Here is a 16,491-nt window from a genome sequence, read left to right as displayed (position 1 = left end):
ATCCCAGCTACTCAGGAGGCTGAGGCAGGAGAATCACTTGAAGCCAGGAGGCGGAGGTTGCAGTGAGCTGAGGTCACACCATTGCACTCCAGCCTAGGCAACAAGAGCGAAACTCTGTCTCAAAAAAAACAAAAAACAAAAAAAATCTGTCGATAGCTGCTTGTTATGGGAGAGGTTGGGATTATGATAGGAGGGGAGATTTCCCTTTATATGGTTTGTATAGTCCACAACAACTATGAACTACAAGGAAAAAAAATCAAGATACTTCCACTGAGAAAAAAAAATGTAAATTGTTGATTTAAAACTTAGAGAACTATAAATAGAATTCTGTGTTCAATTAGATTTTAAGTTAAAATTGTCTCCAAGGACATTAAAGAGCAAGGTGGTCCATCCGAGGATAGAAAAAAGGGAACAAAGAGGGGCATAGAGGAAGGAGCCCAGGTGGAGGAATCCGGAAGCCACAGCAGAGTCTGGGCTGGAGGAATAGTGTCCCTACCTCAGGTGAGGGCAGCTGAGTGGGCAGCACCCCATCCAAGGTGGTGCTCAGCAGCTGCTCCCCCAGGATCTCAGTCAGATGGCGGGCCATGGTCTGTTGCTGCTCCCAGCTGCAGTGGGTTTCCAGGGACAAGATGACTGGGTAGTCTGACGTCTGGTGGTGAGGGGAGGGAACAGTGGATTCAGAGTTCTAAAACACCGCGACCTACTTCTTCAAGTACCTGCTTCCTAGGCCTCCCTAGTTACTCACTCAAATGAGTATCCTGATCGCTAAACTCTTCCAACTCCGTTATAGGATTCAGTGAGATCTTGCTGGGTCTGAGGCCCATGCCTGGGACACTGCCCACAACTAAAGACACATTCACATCTTGGGATCCTAAATCTCATACCTGTGCCAAGTCTGACCCAGGCCCCTCTGGGACCTTTGAGTTTTCAGGCTCTGAGTGGGAAGGCCAGGCCACATTTCCTGGTTATGTGTTCATGTTGCACTCTCATGTTTTCATCCTCCAGATTCCCGTTGTTCTTCAGCCCTACTCACCACTATCTCTGTGTTTTCTATCCACTTCTTCCAGAAGGGTGATAGAACTTGTTAGAAGTAATAGGTTTTTTTTTTTTGTTTTTTTGTTTTTTTTGAGATGGAGTTTCACTCTTGTTGCCCAGGTTGGAGTGCACTGGTGCGATCTCAGCTCACTGCAACCTCCGCCTCCTGGGTTCAAAGGATTCTCCTGCTTTAGCCCCCCAGGTAGCTGGGATTATAGGCATGTGCTACCATGCCCAGCTAATTTTCTATTTTTCTGTTTTTAACAGAGACAGGGTTTCTCCATGTTGGTCAGGTTAGTCTCAAACTCCCAACCTCAGGTGATCCACCCGCCTCGGCCTCCCAAAGTGCTGGCATTACAGGTGTGAGCCACCATGCCTGGCCTGAAGAAGTAATAGTTTCTAACCATAAGTAATCACCTCCATAACTATGAATTATTAGTAACACGTCCAATACTTATTCATAATCAGCCGTTAGTATTTGCCTGATGCTTTACAGTTAAATCCTCTCTTGATGGAACTTCCCTTGCACTCCTTCACCCTCCCCAGACCCAGAGCCAGTCGCTCTTCCCTCAGACCTTCTGGCCTCACCAGTGTCCCCATTCTGGGGCTACTACCTGGAAGGCATACTGTGCTACTGTGGCCACGACATCTTTGAACAGGATGCGGGAGGTCAGGGTGTGTCCGTGGTAAACGACAGGTTCCCCACTAGGTCCATCCCATACATCCACCTCCACGCAGCGGCACCCCCGCTTCAGGGCCCTGAAAGAACCCCATCCCCCCAAGAGATAGGAGAGGTCAATATCGGATCTTCTACCTAGGGACTGTCTCCCCACTCTGGAGAGAACAGCGCTCACCAGCACTTACCCATCCAGACCCCTTCAAGCTACATCTGCACAGAGCCTTCTCCATCCATGGGGACACTGCTGCAAGCTCACGCTGATCTCCACCCATACTTCAGCCCACCTGACTCACAGTCCTTCCATAGCAATCTATCACACATTGCCTCATGATGCTTCTGGCGTTCTGGTTTTACTTATTTATTTATATTTACTTTTATTTTTTTGAGACAGGGTCTAAATCTGTCACCCAGACTAGAGTGCAGTGGTGCTACATGGCTCACTGCAGCCTTGACCTCTCAGGCTCGAGCGATCCTCCCACGTCAGCCTCCCGAGTAGCTGATACTATAGGCACACATCACCATGCCTGGCTAATTTTTGTATTTTTTGTAGAGACGGGCTCTCACTATGTTGCCCAGCCTGGTCTCGAACTCCTGGGCTCAAGTGATCTCCCCGCCTCGGTCTCCCAAAGTGCTGGAATTACAGGCATAAGCCATTGTGTCCAGCTGGTGTTCTGGCTTTATATCCCTATACAACACCCTGGTTATTCAAACTGTCAGTATATTTACACCTTAATTTCTCAGCTAGACTTCCTAAGGTGGAAACTATATGTTCCACTCATCCTTGTATCCCTTGAAGCTACTAGTTCAGTTGCTGGTAATACAAAGATATCTTGACTATTCAATCTAATCCATGATTAGTCACAATAAAATCAGCAACTGCTTATTAGCTATTGACATGTGGATTATCTCTTCACAACAACCCAGACAGAATAGGCACTGTTACCATCCCTGTTTCATAGATGGGGAGACTGAGGCATAGAGGTTAAATACTTAGCCCCAGAGTACCAAGTGAAAGAGTCAGAAATTATATCTGATTTATATTTATATATTATATCTGAAAGATATGAAAGATATAATTTCAGATGGTCTGACTCCAGAACCTATATCTATCTATCTATCTATCTATCTATCTATCTATCTATCTATATATATATATATTTTTTTTTTTTTTTTTTTGAGACGGAGTCTCGCTCTGTCACCCAGGGTGGAGTGCAGTGGCGCAATCTCGGCTCACTGCAAGCTCCACCTCCCGGGTTCACGCCATTCTCCTGCCTCAGCCTCCCGAGTAGCTGGAACTACAGGTGCCCACCACCTGTAATTTTTTGTACTTTTTTTTGTAGAGACAGGGTTTCACTATGTTAGCCAGGATGGTCTCGATCTCCTGACCTCGTGATCCGCCCACCTCAGCCTCCCAAAGTGCTGGGATTACAGGCGTGAGCCACCACGCCCAGCCCAGAACCTATATTTTTAACTCCTATTCTCTATTGCCTTCCATTTAACAATCTGTTTATTTATTTGTTAAATATAAATCTGTGAGGGCCTCTGAGTTCCAGGAGAGTTTCATAGCTTGTGAAAGAGAAGTTCCATTTACCCATAGGGTTTCATTACCATTCTCCCACCAATCTTCAATATCTCTGCCAAGTGTCTCTGGTATCCAGGGCTCCTCAGCCCCTAAACCCCCACAACACTGTCCCAATCTGTTAGACACTGACAGCTCCCCTCACTTTTCTACACGGTCCCTCTCATGAGTTGGAACCCTTCTCTACCACCACTGCACCGTATATATCCCTCGACGCTGCTCTGGCCACAAAGCTGGTCCCCCACTAGGTAGGTGTTATGAGAGGAGCAGATGAAGTAGTGGTTCAGGGGTTGAGTCATATCCTGATAGATGGGGAGGCAGGCTGGGTTGAAGATGTCTCCATCCTTAGAGCAGAGGTAGCTGAGGAAGCCATCCATGCTCAGCACATGCCGCAGTTTGCCTGGAGTGTGGATAGGGGAACACTAGGTGAGAAGCTCTGAATGGGAGCATCCCAGCACACCTACAGACCATCCTTCCTCCCACTCCATCCAGAGTCCTGCCTTTCAGATGGCACCCATTCCCAGCCTTTAGATCCCAAACTTGCCCCACCTAGTGTGTATCATTTCAATCATTCCCACCCTCAAAGAATGTTAAAAGGAATCATTAAGATTATTCAAGTCCAGTGCTATCCAATAGAACTTCCTATAATGAGATAAATGTCTTTTTTTTTTTTTTTTTTTTTACTTTTTTTTGGTCTTTTTTTATGTTATAGTACTAATGAGAAAAAGTTTTATTCTGCAGTGTCATATATAGTAGCCTCTAGCCACATGTGGCTACTGAGCACTTGAAATATGGCTTGTGTAACTGAAGAACTAAATTTTCAATTTTATTAGATTTTAGTTAATTTGATTTTAAATAGCCAAATGGAGTTCACAGTTACTATAATGGACAACATCCAAAGGGCTAATTTTATAGATGGAGAAACTGAGGCCCAGAGAGAATCAAAGTCAAAGGCTTAGTGACATGGCCAAGCTACCTGTATTTTCTTCCTTGGGCTGTGTACCTGTGACTAACTATGGCCTGAGGATTTCTTCTTACTGTCCATGTTCCCATATGATGTTTTGAGGAGCATTTGTCAACCTCCCCTTAGACTACACTCCCATTGAGGAAAGGGCCCTGTTACTCCTTCCATAGCTCCCTCCAATCTCAGTATGGGCTTTATACAACAACAATAACAACAACAATAACAATGACTTAACAACTGTTAAGCACTCGCTCTATGCCCAGGGCATTCCATGCAGCATCTCACTCATGTTCTCACTAACATGATGAAGTAGATGTAATATAATCTGCCATGAGAGGTGAGGTAACTTGCTCCAGGTGTCATAATTAGTAAGTGTAGAAGCTGGGATTTGAACCCAGGCCGCCAGGTGTCAGAGCCATGCCTTGTACCACTGGGCTGTTCAGTCTCACTGAGAATAATGTTGCTACAAGGAGGCTCACCTGGAAGGTGGAACAACCTGACTCTCATGGCCAGCTTCCTTGCTCCAGGTTTCACAAGTCCTGGAGATTGTGAAGAAGGACAGGAAGTTGGGCAGGAAGTTTCCTTTTATTTTTTTGAGACAGAGTCTCACTCTGTCACCCAGGCTGGATGCAGTGGCACGATCACAACTCACTGCAGCCTTGACCTCCGGGCTCAAGCAATCCTCTCACCTCAGCCTCTCAAGTAGCTGGGACTACAGGAATGTGCCATCAGGCCTGGTTAATTTTTTTTTTTTTTTTTTAGAGATGGGGTCTCACTATGTTGCCCAGGCTGGTCTTGAACTCCTGAACTCAAGCAGTCCTCCTGCCTCAGCCTCCTGTATTATAGGCATGAGCTACCACACCTGGTGCAAGTTTCATTCTTTTTGTTTGTTGGTTGGTTGGTTTGTTTTTGAGACGGAGTCTCGTGCTCTGTCACCCAGGTTGGAGTGCTATGGTTCAATTTCCACTCACTGCAACCTCCGCCTCCCAGGTTCAAGCGATTCTCCTGCCTCAGGCACCCAAGTAGCTCAAATTACAGGTGCCCACCACCATACCTGGCTAATTTTTATATTTTTAGTAGAGAAGGGGTTTCACCACGTTGCCCAGGCTGGTCTCAAACTCCTGACCTTAAGTGATCCGCCTGCCTCGGCCTCCCAAAGTGCTGGGATTACAGGCGTGAGCCATTGTGCCCAGTCAGAAAGTTTCATTCTTGACAGTAATAAATCACTCAGGTAAATTTACTGTTGTCAGATACTTTTCATGTGCATTATTTCATTTGGTCATCAATTATTTTACAAATGAGGAAACTGAGTTAGTTAGATTAAGTGACTTGCTCACAGTTACTCAGTTAATAAGAAGCACAGTGGAGACCTGAGCCCAGGTTTTTTGACTGATACTACTCTCTATAGCCAGATGTAGTATCTGATTGTCAAGTTCAAGGGAAGGAAACACCAAGAGGGGTGGGGGTCGAAAGTTGAAACAAATGTAACTGATGTTTACTGGATTCTGCACAGGGAACAGAAGATCCTATTTATTTATTTATTTATTTATTTCTCTCTCTCTTTTTTTTTTTCTTTTCTTTTCTTTTCTTTTCTTTTTTTTTTTTTTTTTGAGACAGAGTCTTGGTCTGTCGCCCAGGCTGGAGTGCAGTGGCATGATCTCAGCTCACTGCAACCTCTGCCTCCCAGGTTCAAGCGATTCTCCTGTCTCAACCTCCTGAGTAACTGGGATTACAGGCTCCTGCCACCATACCCGGCTAATTTTTTGTGTTTTTAGTGGAGACGGGGTTTCACCATGTAGGCCAGGCTGTTCTTGAACTCCTGACGTCAGGTGATCCTCCTGCTTCGGCCTCCCAAAGTGCTGGGATTCCAAATGTGAGCCACAGCACCTGGCCTAGAGATCCTATTTCTTAACCTTTCTTAACTCTCTTCACTTTCATTTTCTGAAATGATTGCTTTAGAACCTCCTTTTTTTTTTTTTTTTTTTTTTTTCTGAGACATAGTCTGCCTACGACACCCAGGCTGGAGTGCAGTGGTGTAATCTCGGCTTCTACAGCCTCCACCTACCAAGTTCAAGCGATTCTCATGCCTCAGCCTCCCAAGTAGCTGGAATTACAAGCGTGCACCACCACACCTGGCTAATTTTTGTATTTTCAGTAGACACAGAGTTTCACCATGTTGGCCAGGCTGGTCTCGAACTCCTGGCCTCAGGTTATCTGCTCGTCTTGGCCTCCCAAAGTGCTGGGATTACAGGCGTGAGCCACCGCACTCAGCCTACAACCTCTATTCTGAACACCCAAACAAATCTGAAATAATTGATTGTAATGTTTTCTGTGTGACTCTAAGTTTTATGAGGGCAGTGTCCTTGTCTGATCTAGGCACTAATATATCTCTGGTGCCTACCATAGGTCCTGACACATTATAGCAACTCAATAAGCATTCACTGAAGTAGTGAATGAATGAATGAATGAATAAATGAATAAAAGGGAGTAAGAGTTTAGACCCAGAATACCTGGATCACTTGTCGAGCTCTCGTCCATCCCAGCTCTTACCCTCATTCTCAAGAGAGGCACTGGCTAAGAGTCAGATGACCTGGGTTTGAATCTCAGTTCCTCTCTCATTATGTTGGCTTTGAGCAAGTCACTGAATCTTTCTAAACCTCAGTTTTCCTCTTTTATACAACTGACTTAATAGCAGGACCCATTTCAACAGATCATTGTATTAGAAAAGGTAGATGCCAGGCGCGGTGGCTCATGCCTATAATCCCAGCATTTTGGGAGGCTGAGGCAGGTGGATCACCTAAGGTTGGGAGTTCGAGACCAACCTGACCAACATGGTGAAACCCTATCCTCTACTAAAAATACAAAATTAGCCAGGTGTGGCGACACATGCCTGTAATCCCAGCTACTTGGAAGGCTGAGGCAGGAAAATTGTTTGAACCCGGGAGGCAGAGGTTGTGGTGAACTGAGATCATGCCATTGCACTCCAGCCTGGGCAATAAGAGCAAAACTGTCTCAAAAAACAAAACAAAACAAAAAAAGAAAGAAAAGAAAAAGGAAAAGGTACATAGAGATATTAGAGCATTATGGGATATGTAATAAAGGACCAATAAAGATTACTGTTGACTTGCAAGGTTGTACTAAGGACTAAATGAAATGAGGAATGTGAAAGTTCCTTGTAAATTATTTATTATTAATGTAAATTTCTCACAATCTGAAGGGAATGGAGGGCAGGAAATGAGTCTACTGAAGAGGCAAGAGGAAGAAACTTTGAAGACCAAGAGGGTATATTTCAGCTGCACTCGTTAAAAGCTAAATAACTGGCCTCCTTATTCCCCCAGCCACGGGCTAACTGGCTTTCTGGCTCAGGGGCTTAGAGACTCAAGAACCACTTGAATTGAAGACAACTCAGGAAAGGGCAGAGAGCCAGCATTTAAAGGAATAGCAAACAGGAACCATGAAAGAAGAACCAGAGGAAAAGGAATCATATGCACTAGAGAAGAGACCAAAGAAAGAGGATCAAGGGTTTTCCGTTTCCAGTGAGAGCAAAGCTGGTATCAGAAAGAACTTCCTGAAAGTAAAGGAAACATGAGCATAATGGAGGAATGGGGAGCCATGGACTCTTCTTCCTCCTGAGAGATCTAGCACCTCAGAGGAAACCTCTGTCTTGTCTGAACAGGGAATGCCTGCCCTCCTTTGGGAGGAGTGGTTAAATGAGATGATTGGGTAGGGATCAGGATAGGGATAGACTCAACCTTCACTCAGGCAGATGGCTGCTTGTCTCTGGACCTTGTAATCATGCCCCTCTCTCCAACCCCTATGTCTGGTGCCTCTTCACCTGATTCATCTTACCACTGTCTGAAGGTTCATAGCGGTCAATGAGTTCCAGAGCAAGCTCGGAGGTGCAGTCTCTCTCCTTCTGCTCCTCTCGGAGGAAATCCAAAAATTCCAGCAGAGTCAGCTTCTGCCCATCAGCTGAAAAACTTTCAAATAGTTCTTGCACCTCAGCACGTTTAGTCAATGCCTTATAGAACTCTACAAATTCTTCTCCTTCCAGAGTCCCAGACTGGGACGTGTCTGCTGCCTGCAAGAGAGGGTTTAGGGGAGAGTGAATGAACCTTTTAATGGGAAATGTTATTATCTTTTTATTTTAATTTTTAAAAAATTTTTTAATGTTTGTGGGTACATAGGTGTATATATTTATACGGTAAATTAGATGTTTTGATATAAGCATGCAATGTGAAATAAGCACATCATGGAGAACAGGAAATGTTATGACCTTGACTTGCACTGTAAAAGCAATTTTACAGACAGATAGATCCAAACATGCTTCCATAAAACTCCCATGGAACTCCTAACATTTAGTGTTTATAGAATAAATCACTTCAGTAGGTAAGAAGCAAAATTTTAGCCATACCATTTGCTACTAGAGAAAATTTTCAACTAGAAAGAATTAAATCTCCCAAAGGTCCCTAAAAGGTCAAAAGATCCCTCCTCCTATTTACTCACATTCCAGCTGGGGTTTTCCATTGTTCTAGGCACCTGTGAAATTCTGGCCATGGACAGAGAGGTCCTTGAGGTCCAACATAATAACATATTGTTATTTACCTTTCATAGAATTATGACTTTTCAATAAGAATGAAAGGCAAGAATCACCCCCTATACTTCCCATCAAGCCTAGAGCATTGAGCCTATCACTTAGGGCACATAGCAGAGATTTAACAATTGAGTGTTGTGAACTGGGGTCAGAGGACTTCTGGCCAAATGAAAATGTGGCCTTGTTGGCTGTTGGAAATCCTTCCCCGCAGACTCACCTGAAAAAGACTGAAAGCATATTCTTGGTCCATTTCCACATTCATTAGGTGCAATAACCGCTGAACTTCTTGGAAACTCATCTTACCATCCTGATTTTTGTCTCCACGTTGAAACCAGTCACTCAGCCATCCAGGTATGAGTCAAGGCAAAAGTACTAATGTGTCTGTTTGTGTGTGGAGTTGTGTGTGCACATTCATCCACTTACATCTCTCCTCTGTCTTTCCTGCCAGTCTCTCTCCCCGGTGCCAATCCATTCTCCACACAGCTTCTAGAATAATCTCTCTAGAGCACCAATCTGTCTTGTCACTGTATGGCCCAGGCACCTGCAGGGACCTCCCTGTTGCCTGCAGAAAGACATCTATATTCTGGCCAGACACAATGGCTCACTCCTGTAAACCCAGCACTTTGGAAGGCCAAGGTGGGTGGATCACATGAGGTCAGGAGTTTCGAGACCAGCCTGGCCAACATGGTGAACTCCCATCCCTACTAAAAATACAAAAAATTTATCTGGGTGTGGTGGCACACACCTGTCGTTCCAGCTACTAGGGAGGCTGAGACATGAGAATCGCTTGAATCAGGGAGGCAGAGGTTGCATGGAGCCCAGATCACACCACTGCATTCCAGCCTGGGTGATGGAGTGAGATTCTGTCTCAAAACAAAAAAAGTCCATATTCCTTTAGGCGTTTTTGTTTTTGTTTTTGAGACGGAGTCTTGCGCTGTCACCCAGGCTGGAGTGCAGTGGCGTGATCTCAGCTCACTGCTACCTCCACCTCCCAGGTTCACGTCATTCTCCTGCCTCAGCCTCCCGAGTAGCTGGGACTACAGGCGCCCGCCAACACACCGGCTAATTTTTTTTTTTTTTTTTTTGAGATGGAATCTTGCTCTGTCGCCCAGGCTAGAGTGCAGTGGCGCGATCTCGGCTCACTGCAAGCTCTGCCTCCCGGGTTCACGCCATTCTTCTGCCTCAGCCTCCCGAGTAGCTGGGACTACAGGCACCCGCCGCCACGCCTGGCTAATTTTTTGTATTTTTAGTAAAGACGGGGTTTCACAGTGTCAGTCAGGATGGTCTCGATCTCCTGACCTCGTGATCCGCCCGTCTCGGCCTCCCAAAGTGCTGGGATTACAGGCTTGAGCCACCGCGCCCGGCCAAAAATTCTTTTATAATTAAAGAAAAAAATTTTTTTGGAGACAGAGTCTTACTCTGTCACCCAGGCTAGAGTGCAGTGGCACCATCTCGGCTCCCTGCAACCTTTTCCAGTTCAAGTGATTCTGGTGCCTCAGCCTCTGGAGTAGCTGGGATTGCAGACATGTGTCACCATGCCCAGCTAATTTTTTTGTATTTTTTTGCAGAGGTGGGGTTTCACCACATTGTCCAGGCTGGTGTCAAACTCCTGACCTCAGGTGATCCACCAGCCTCAGCTTCTCAAAGTACTTGGATTAATTACAGGTGTGAGCTACTGCACCTGGCCACACCTGGCTAATTTAATTTTTTAAAGTTTATTTTATGGGTCAGGTGCAATGGCTCACACCTGTAATCCCAGCACTTTGGGAGGCTGAGGCGGGCGAATCATGTGAGCCCAGGAGTTAGAAACTAGCCTGAGCAATGTGGCAAAATCCCATCTCTACAAAACAAAACACAAAATTAGCCAGGTGGATTACATGCCTGTAATCCCAGCTGCTTGGGAAGCTGAGGTGGGAGGATTGCTTGAGCCCAGGCTGTCATGGCTGCAGTGAGCCAAGATTGTGCCACCACACTCCAGCTTGGGTGACAGAGTGAGACCCTGTTTCAAATAAAAAAACTTATTTTATGGTGCTCTACACATTCAGGGAAACTTCTCTAGTAATGAACAATAGAAATTATCCCTGAAAGTATAGTCTTCCAGTTAACTTTTTAATTTTTTGTAAAGATGCAGTCTTCCCTGTGTTGCCTAGGTTGGGCAATATAGTGATCTCCCTGCCTCGGCCTCCCAAAGTGCTGGGATTACAGGTGTGAGCCATTGTGCCCAGCCAAACAGAAAAGTATTTACACAATTCCATCCTCTTCACTAACTGAAGCAGTATGTGAATCTCATTAATCTTTGTACCCATGGCCAGGCATGGTGGCTCATGCCGGTAATCCCAGCACTTTGGGAGGCCGAGGTGGGTTGATTGTGAGGTCCAGAGTTTGAGACAGCCTGGCCAAGATGGTGAAACCCTGTCTCTACAAAAAAATACAAAAATTATCTGGATGTGGTGGCATGTGCCTGTAGTCCCAGCTACTCAGGAGGCTGAGGCAAGAGAATCTCTGGAACCCGGGAGGCGGTTGCAGTGAGCCAAGATTGTGCCACTGCACTCCAGCCTGGGTGACAGAGCGAGACTCTGTCTCGAAAATATATATATATATTTGAGCCTGGGCTCAAGCAATCCTCCCACCTCAGCTTCCCAAGCAGCTGGGATTACAGGTATGTAATCCACCTGGCTAATTTTGTGTTTTGTTTTGTAGAGACGGGATTTTGCCACATTGCTTAGGCTAGTCTCTAACTCCTGGGCTCACATGATCCGCCCACCTCAGCCTCCCAAAGTGCTGGGATTACAGGTGTGAGCCATTGCACCTGACCCATAAAATAAACTTTAAAAAATTAAATTAGCCAGGTGTGGCCAGGTGCAGTAGCTCACACCTGTAATTAATCCAAGTACTTTGAGAAGCTGAGGCTGGTAGATCACCTGAGGTCAGGAGTTTGACACCAGCCTGGACAATGTGGTGAAACCCCACCTCTACAGACCCCTACAGTCTGGCATAGTGCCTGATTTGTTCTGCTTAATAGATCGTGAATGAATAAATGAATGAAATGGTAAAAATCCAGGAAACTTGGAGTGAGTCTGTGTCACTGAGCCTTCTAAGGGGTTGCTTCCCACCTATATGCTGGTTAATGCCACTGGGATCTTCTGTGCAGCTCTTAGGAGAAGCATCTTGTTTGCTCCTCTGCCTCTCACTGCCTCTTCCTCCAATCCTGGGGGTCCTGATTCATGCCTGGCTATGTCATCCCTAGCATCCATTCCTCCCTCAGTATTCTGTCTCACATTGACCTGAGCTGTCCCTGCCCATACCATCTAGACACTTGGGCCTCCCTGGCTGTGCACCCCTTCTCACTTTTCCTAAACCTGTTGCATCTGGCTCCTTCAGGGATAGAGTGATCCCTCACCCACCCTGACTCCATCCTGCCGATACTGGTCCAGGCGCTCCTGATGGTCCATGCTGGTGACAAGATCCACCAACAGGTGGAGCCCTCGCATCCATATCTGGGCCTCCTCAACACTGTTGGCCACCAGGTCCAGGTTGGAGCGGCGGCCATGGAAGACAACGGTGAAGCCCTGCTCCAGGGGGAGCTCCTCTGTCAGGCTACGCAGCAACTCGGAATCATGGCCATTACGTATTGTCTCCACATCAGAGATTGAGACTGCCAGAGAAGAAGCAGGTGAAGGCATTGAGGAAGGGAGTCCAACAAATAGCAGGGGCTAAGAGTGAAGGACCAGCACCCCCTTCTCCATGACACCATAAAAAAGAACCCCAGCCTCTGCAGACTGAATCCCAAAAAGCATTAGTACAGAGAGATGCAGACCCCAGGGATTCAGGAGTCCATATGAATCACTGATGTTTTCAAAGGCAGCATGGCAAAGGGCCTGTGCTGGGAGTGGCAAGACATGGCTTCCAGCCACAAGCTGGCAGTATGACACAAACCAAAATGACTTAACTCCTCAGTGTCCTCATCTGATATAATGGATAGTCCCCTTCCATAGGCAGCCCCAATGGTGATCACAGGAGGACTGGTGGGGATGACAAATGGAAATACATTTGAAAGGCAGAAGCAGTTATACTAAAGCATTATATCCCTAAGTCCAGTTCTCCCATTCCAGGTTTGAGGGCTTCCTCTTTCCAGATGTCTACGAGGGAACCAGAGAAATTCTTTCACCCTCTTACCTCAGCTGGGGGTGGTACGGATTGTGAGCAATTTGTCTCTAAAACAGATTCTCTTAGATGTGTCCTGTGATCAAATTATTTCCTGTTATTATAAAGAGTTCGGCCAATAAGTGCACACTACTTTGTTTTGTTTTTTGTTTTATTTTGTTTTTTGAGACCAAGTTTTGCTCTTGTCACCCAGGCTGGAGTGCAATGGCACAATCTAGGCTCACTGTAACCTCTGCCTCCTGGGTTCAAGCGATTCTCTGGCCTCAGCCTTCCGAGTAGCTGGGACTACAGGTGCCCACCACCAAGCCCGGCTAATTTTTGTATTTTTAGTAGAGATGGGTTTTCACCATGTTGGCCAGGCTGGTCTCAAACTCCTGACCTCAAGTGACCTGCCTGCCTCGGCCTCCCAAAGTGCTGGGATTACAGGCATGATCCACCACACCTGGCTGCAATTTTGTATTTAAAAATATTTATCATGATGGCTAACATTTATTAAATGCATTCTGGTTTTACATCGCATGCTAAGTGTTTTACATGTTAACTAATTGAGTCCTTGTAACTTACTAAGCAGATACTGTTTAATCCCCATTTTACAGATGAGGAAACTGAAGCTTGATGTATGTATGTATGTATGTATACATGTATTTTTTTAGAGACAGGGTCTCACTCACCCAGGTGGAGTGCAGTGGTGTGATCCCAGCTCACTGCAGTCTCAACCTCCTGGGCTCAAGTGATCCTGCCATCTTAGCCTCCCAAATAGCTGAGACCACAGGCGTACAGCACCACACCCGGCTAATTTTTTATTTTTATTTTTTTATAGAGACAGGCTCTCCCTATGTTATCCAGGCTGGTCTTGAACTTCTGGTCTCAAGCAGTCCCCCTGCCTCGACCTCCCAAATTGCTGGGATTACAGGCATTGAGCCACCAGGCCCAGCCATAGCTTAACTACTTGATTTTCCACAGCTACTCAGAAAGTGGCAGAGCTAGGGCTTTAATTCAGGCAGGCTGATGCCCAAGATGATGGTCTTATAATAATAATAACAAGATGTAACCAATGATTTATTATGTTTTACTATGTTCCAGTACTCTCCTGAGCCTTTTATATACAATAACTAATTTAATCCTCATTACAGCCTTATGAGGCAAGTAGTGTTATGATCTCTTTTTACAGGCTCAGATATAGCCACAATTAGGACAGCACAAACGCACACCATCATAGGACTTTGGTCCCTCCCCTGCCAGGCTCCTCAGGACTCTATCCACCCATATATCCATCCCCCACTATCCAGGTCACTCACAGCTGGGCTTGGCACTGCCCCTGGCCTGCCGTGCATGCCAGACTGTCATGCCGTCATTCTGAAGTCTGAAGTATCTTAGCTTCTTCCAGCTTTTGGACCTCACCTTGCGCATCGGCATGCCTTCCTGCATCAGCAGCAAGTCCTGATCAGTGGTCAGCCCTAGGTCAGGAAAAGCAGGGGTTAGGTAGCCAGCAGAGAGGGTAGCAGGCCCAGGGAAAGCTCTCAAACAGGGGTCCAGCCTCCTTCCCTTCCCTGAGCTATATGCTAAGCCCTTTTCCCCTGCAGGGACACTCACGGTCTTGCAGCAGGGACGCCATCACCCACTGTTCCACCGGCTGGCACCAGATCACCTAAAGGAGAAAGGAAGAGCAAAGGGCTCTGGGTGAATCTTAAAGATAGTCTGTAGCTGATTTTTGCTTCTGATTTTGAGTTTAGTGACTCTGAGACTTTAGATAGGTCTAGAAACCTGCCTCAAATCACATAAGGATCAGAATTTAAATCAAGATATGTCTGATCGCAGAGCCTCCGCTATTTCCCATGGCTATCTTCAGAGAAGGCTAAACCAAAGAGTCCACCAAGCACCCCCTTCCTACCCAATAACCCACAGTCTACTAGTGCCACATTTTGCTCACTCCCCACCCTCTCATTATTAGGAACTAACATCTTGTTGGATGTCCCTTTCAGAAACTAGAATCTCTTCACATCCTAGCCTTCTTATTTCCAGGTAGAATCCTTCCAGCTTCCCTATTCTGGGAGCCCTCTCTATGCTCCCACGTAGACTGTCCAGCTCCTGAGGCGACTAGCGCAGACTTTTTTTTTTTTTTTTTTTGAGACGGAGTGTCGCTCTGTTGCCCAGGCTGGAGTGCAGTGGTGCGATCTCAGCTCACTGCAACTCCCGGGTTCAAGTGATTCTCCTGCCTCGGTCTCCCAATTAGCTAGGACTACAGGCATGTGCCGCCACGCCTGGCTAATTTTTTGTACTTTTAGTAGAGATGGGGTTTCACCACGTTAGCCAGGATGGTCTCAATCTCCTGACCTCGTGATCCACCCACCTCGGCCTCCCAAAGTGCTGGGATTACAGGTGTGAGCTTCTACACCTGGCCAGACTTTCTTTTTCTCTTTGACAATATTTAGTTGTCTTCTACCTTCACATGGTAAAGCATATTTTATACTTTTTCTTTACAGTTATTCTCAGTATTTTTTTTTTTTTTTTTGTTGTTGTTTTTGGGCGGAATGCTGCTCTGTAAGCCCAGGTTGGAAGTGCAGTGGCAGGATCTCAGCTCACTGCAAGCTCCATGCCTCCAGGTTCCATGTTCTCTGCCTCAAAGCCTCCCGGTAGCTGGGACTACCCAGGCACCAGCCACCTCGCCCGGCTAGTTTTTTGTATTTTTTTAGTAGAGACGGGGTTTCACCGGGTTAGCCAGGATGGTCACCGATCTCCTGACACCGTGATCCACCGTCACCGGCCTCCCAAAGTGCTGGGATTACAGGCTTGAGCCAGCGCGCCCGGCCCCTATTCTCACAGTTTTAATGGACCAAATAAGTTATACAAGTCTCAGAACCACATTTTCAAATTTTCTCTACCTACCAAAAAAGGGTACCTCTTTTAAGATATATGCTGTCAGCCAGGTGCAGTGGCTCATGCCTGTAATCCCAGCAATTTGGGAGGCCGAGGCTAGCGGATCACCAGAGGTCAAGGAGTTTGGGAACCAGCCTGGCCAACCTTGGCAAAAACCCCATCTCTACTAGAAATACAAAAACTTAGCCAGGGCGGTAGAGGTGGCAGGCACCTTTAGTCCCAGCTACTTGGGAGGCTGAGGCAGGAGAATTGCTTGAACCAGGTGGCAGAGGTTGGCAGTGAGCCAAGATCGTGCCATGCACTCCAGCCTGGGCGACACAGTGAGACTCCGTCTCAATAAAAAGAAGAAAAAAACCAGTTAGAGGCTGAAGCCTTGGGTGGCTCAAGCCTGTAATCTCAGCACTTTGGGAGGCCGAGGCGGGTGGATCACAAGGTCAGGAGTCCGAGACCATCCCTGGCTAACCTTGTGGTGAAACCCCGTCTCCCATAAAAATACAAAAATTAGGCAGGCGTGGTGGCGGGCACCTGTAGTCCCAATTGCCTCCCGGGAGGCTGAGGCAGGAGAATTGCTTGAACCTGGGGAGGTGGAGTTTGCAGTG

At 46.4% G+C, this 16,491-nt stretch overlaps 1 protein-coding gene and 1 pseudogene across 7 annotated transcripts in view; both read right to left on the bottom strand.

Moving 5' to 3' along the window:
* Window positions 1-16,491, bottom strand: part of PLCD4 (phospholipase C delta 4) — a 30,263-nt gene that overhangs the window by 5,877 nt on the left and 7,895 nt on the right. For 3 of the 7 annotated variants that reach the window (XM_021924007.2, XM_021924006.2, XM_009183079.4), the window contains exons 2-9: window positions 14,609-14,663; window positions 14,314-14,472; window positions 12,278-12,506; window positions 9,069-9,198; window positions 8,107-8,338; window positions 3,492-3,693; window positions 1,650-1,794; window positions 497-649 (exon numbers count right to left, since the gene is read on the bottom strand). In XM_021924007.2, the coding sequence (XP_021779699.2) occupies window positions 497-649; window positions 1,650-1,794; window positions 3,492-3,693; window positions 8,107-8,338; window positions 9,069-9,198; window positions 12,278-12,506; window positions 14,314-14,472; window positions 14,609-14,630 (1,272 nt within the window). In that variant the 5' untranslated portion in view covers window positions 14,631-14,663. Of the gene's footprint in view, window positions 1-496; window positions 650-1,649; window positions 1,795-3,491; window positions 3,694-8,106; window positions 8,339-9,068; window positions 9,199-12,277; window positions 12,507-12,801; window positions 12,874-14,313; window positions 14,473-14,608; window positions 14,664-16,491 lie in introns of those variants that run through there. The other 4 variants (XM_021924011.2, XM_021924009.2, XM_021924008.2 and 1 more) reach the window with 4 other exon arrangements.
* LOC116269357 lies at window positions 10,859-10,948 on the bottom strand (annotated as a pseudogene).

The sequence above is a fragment of the Papio anubis genome, chromosome 10 (assembly GCF_008728515.1).
Source record: "Papio anubis isolate 15944 chromosome 10, Panubis1.0, whole genome shotgun sequence".
Lineage (NCBI taxonomy): Eukaryota > Metazoa > Chordata > Mammalia > Primates > Cercopithecidae > Papio > Papio anubis.
This window is presented reverse-complemented; position numbering and strand designations above follow the sequence as displayed.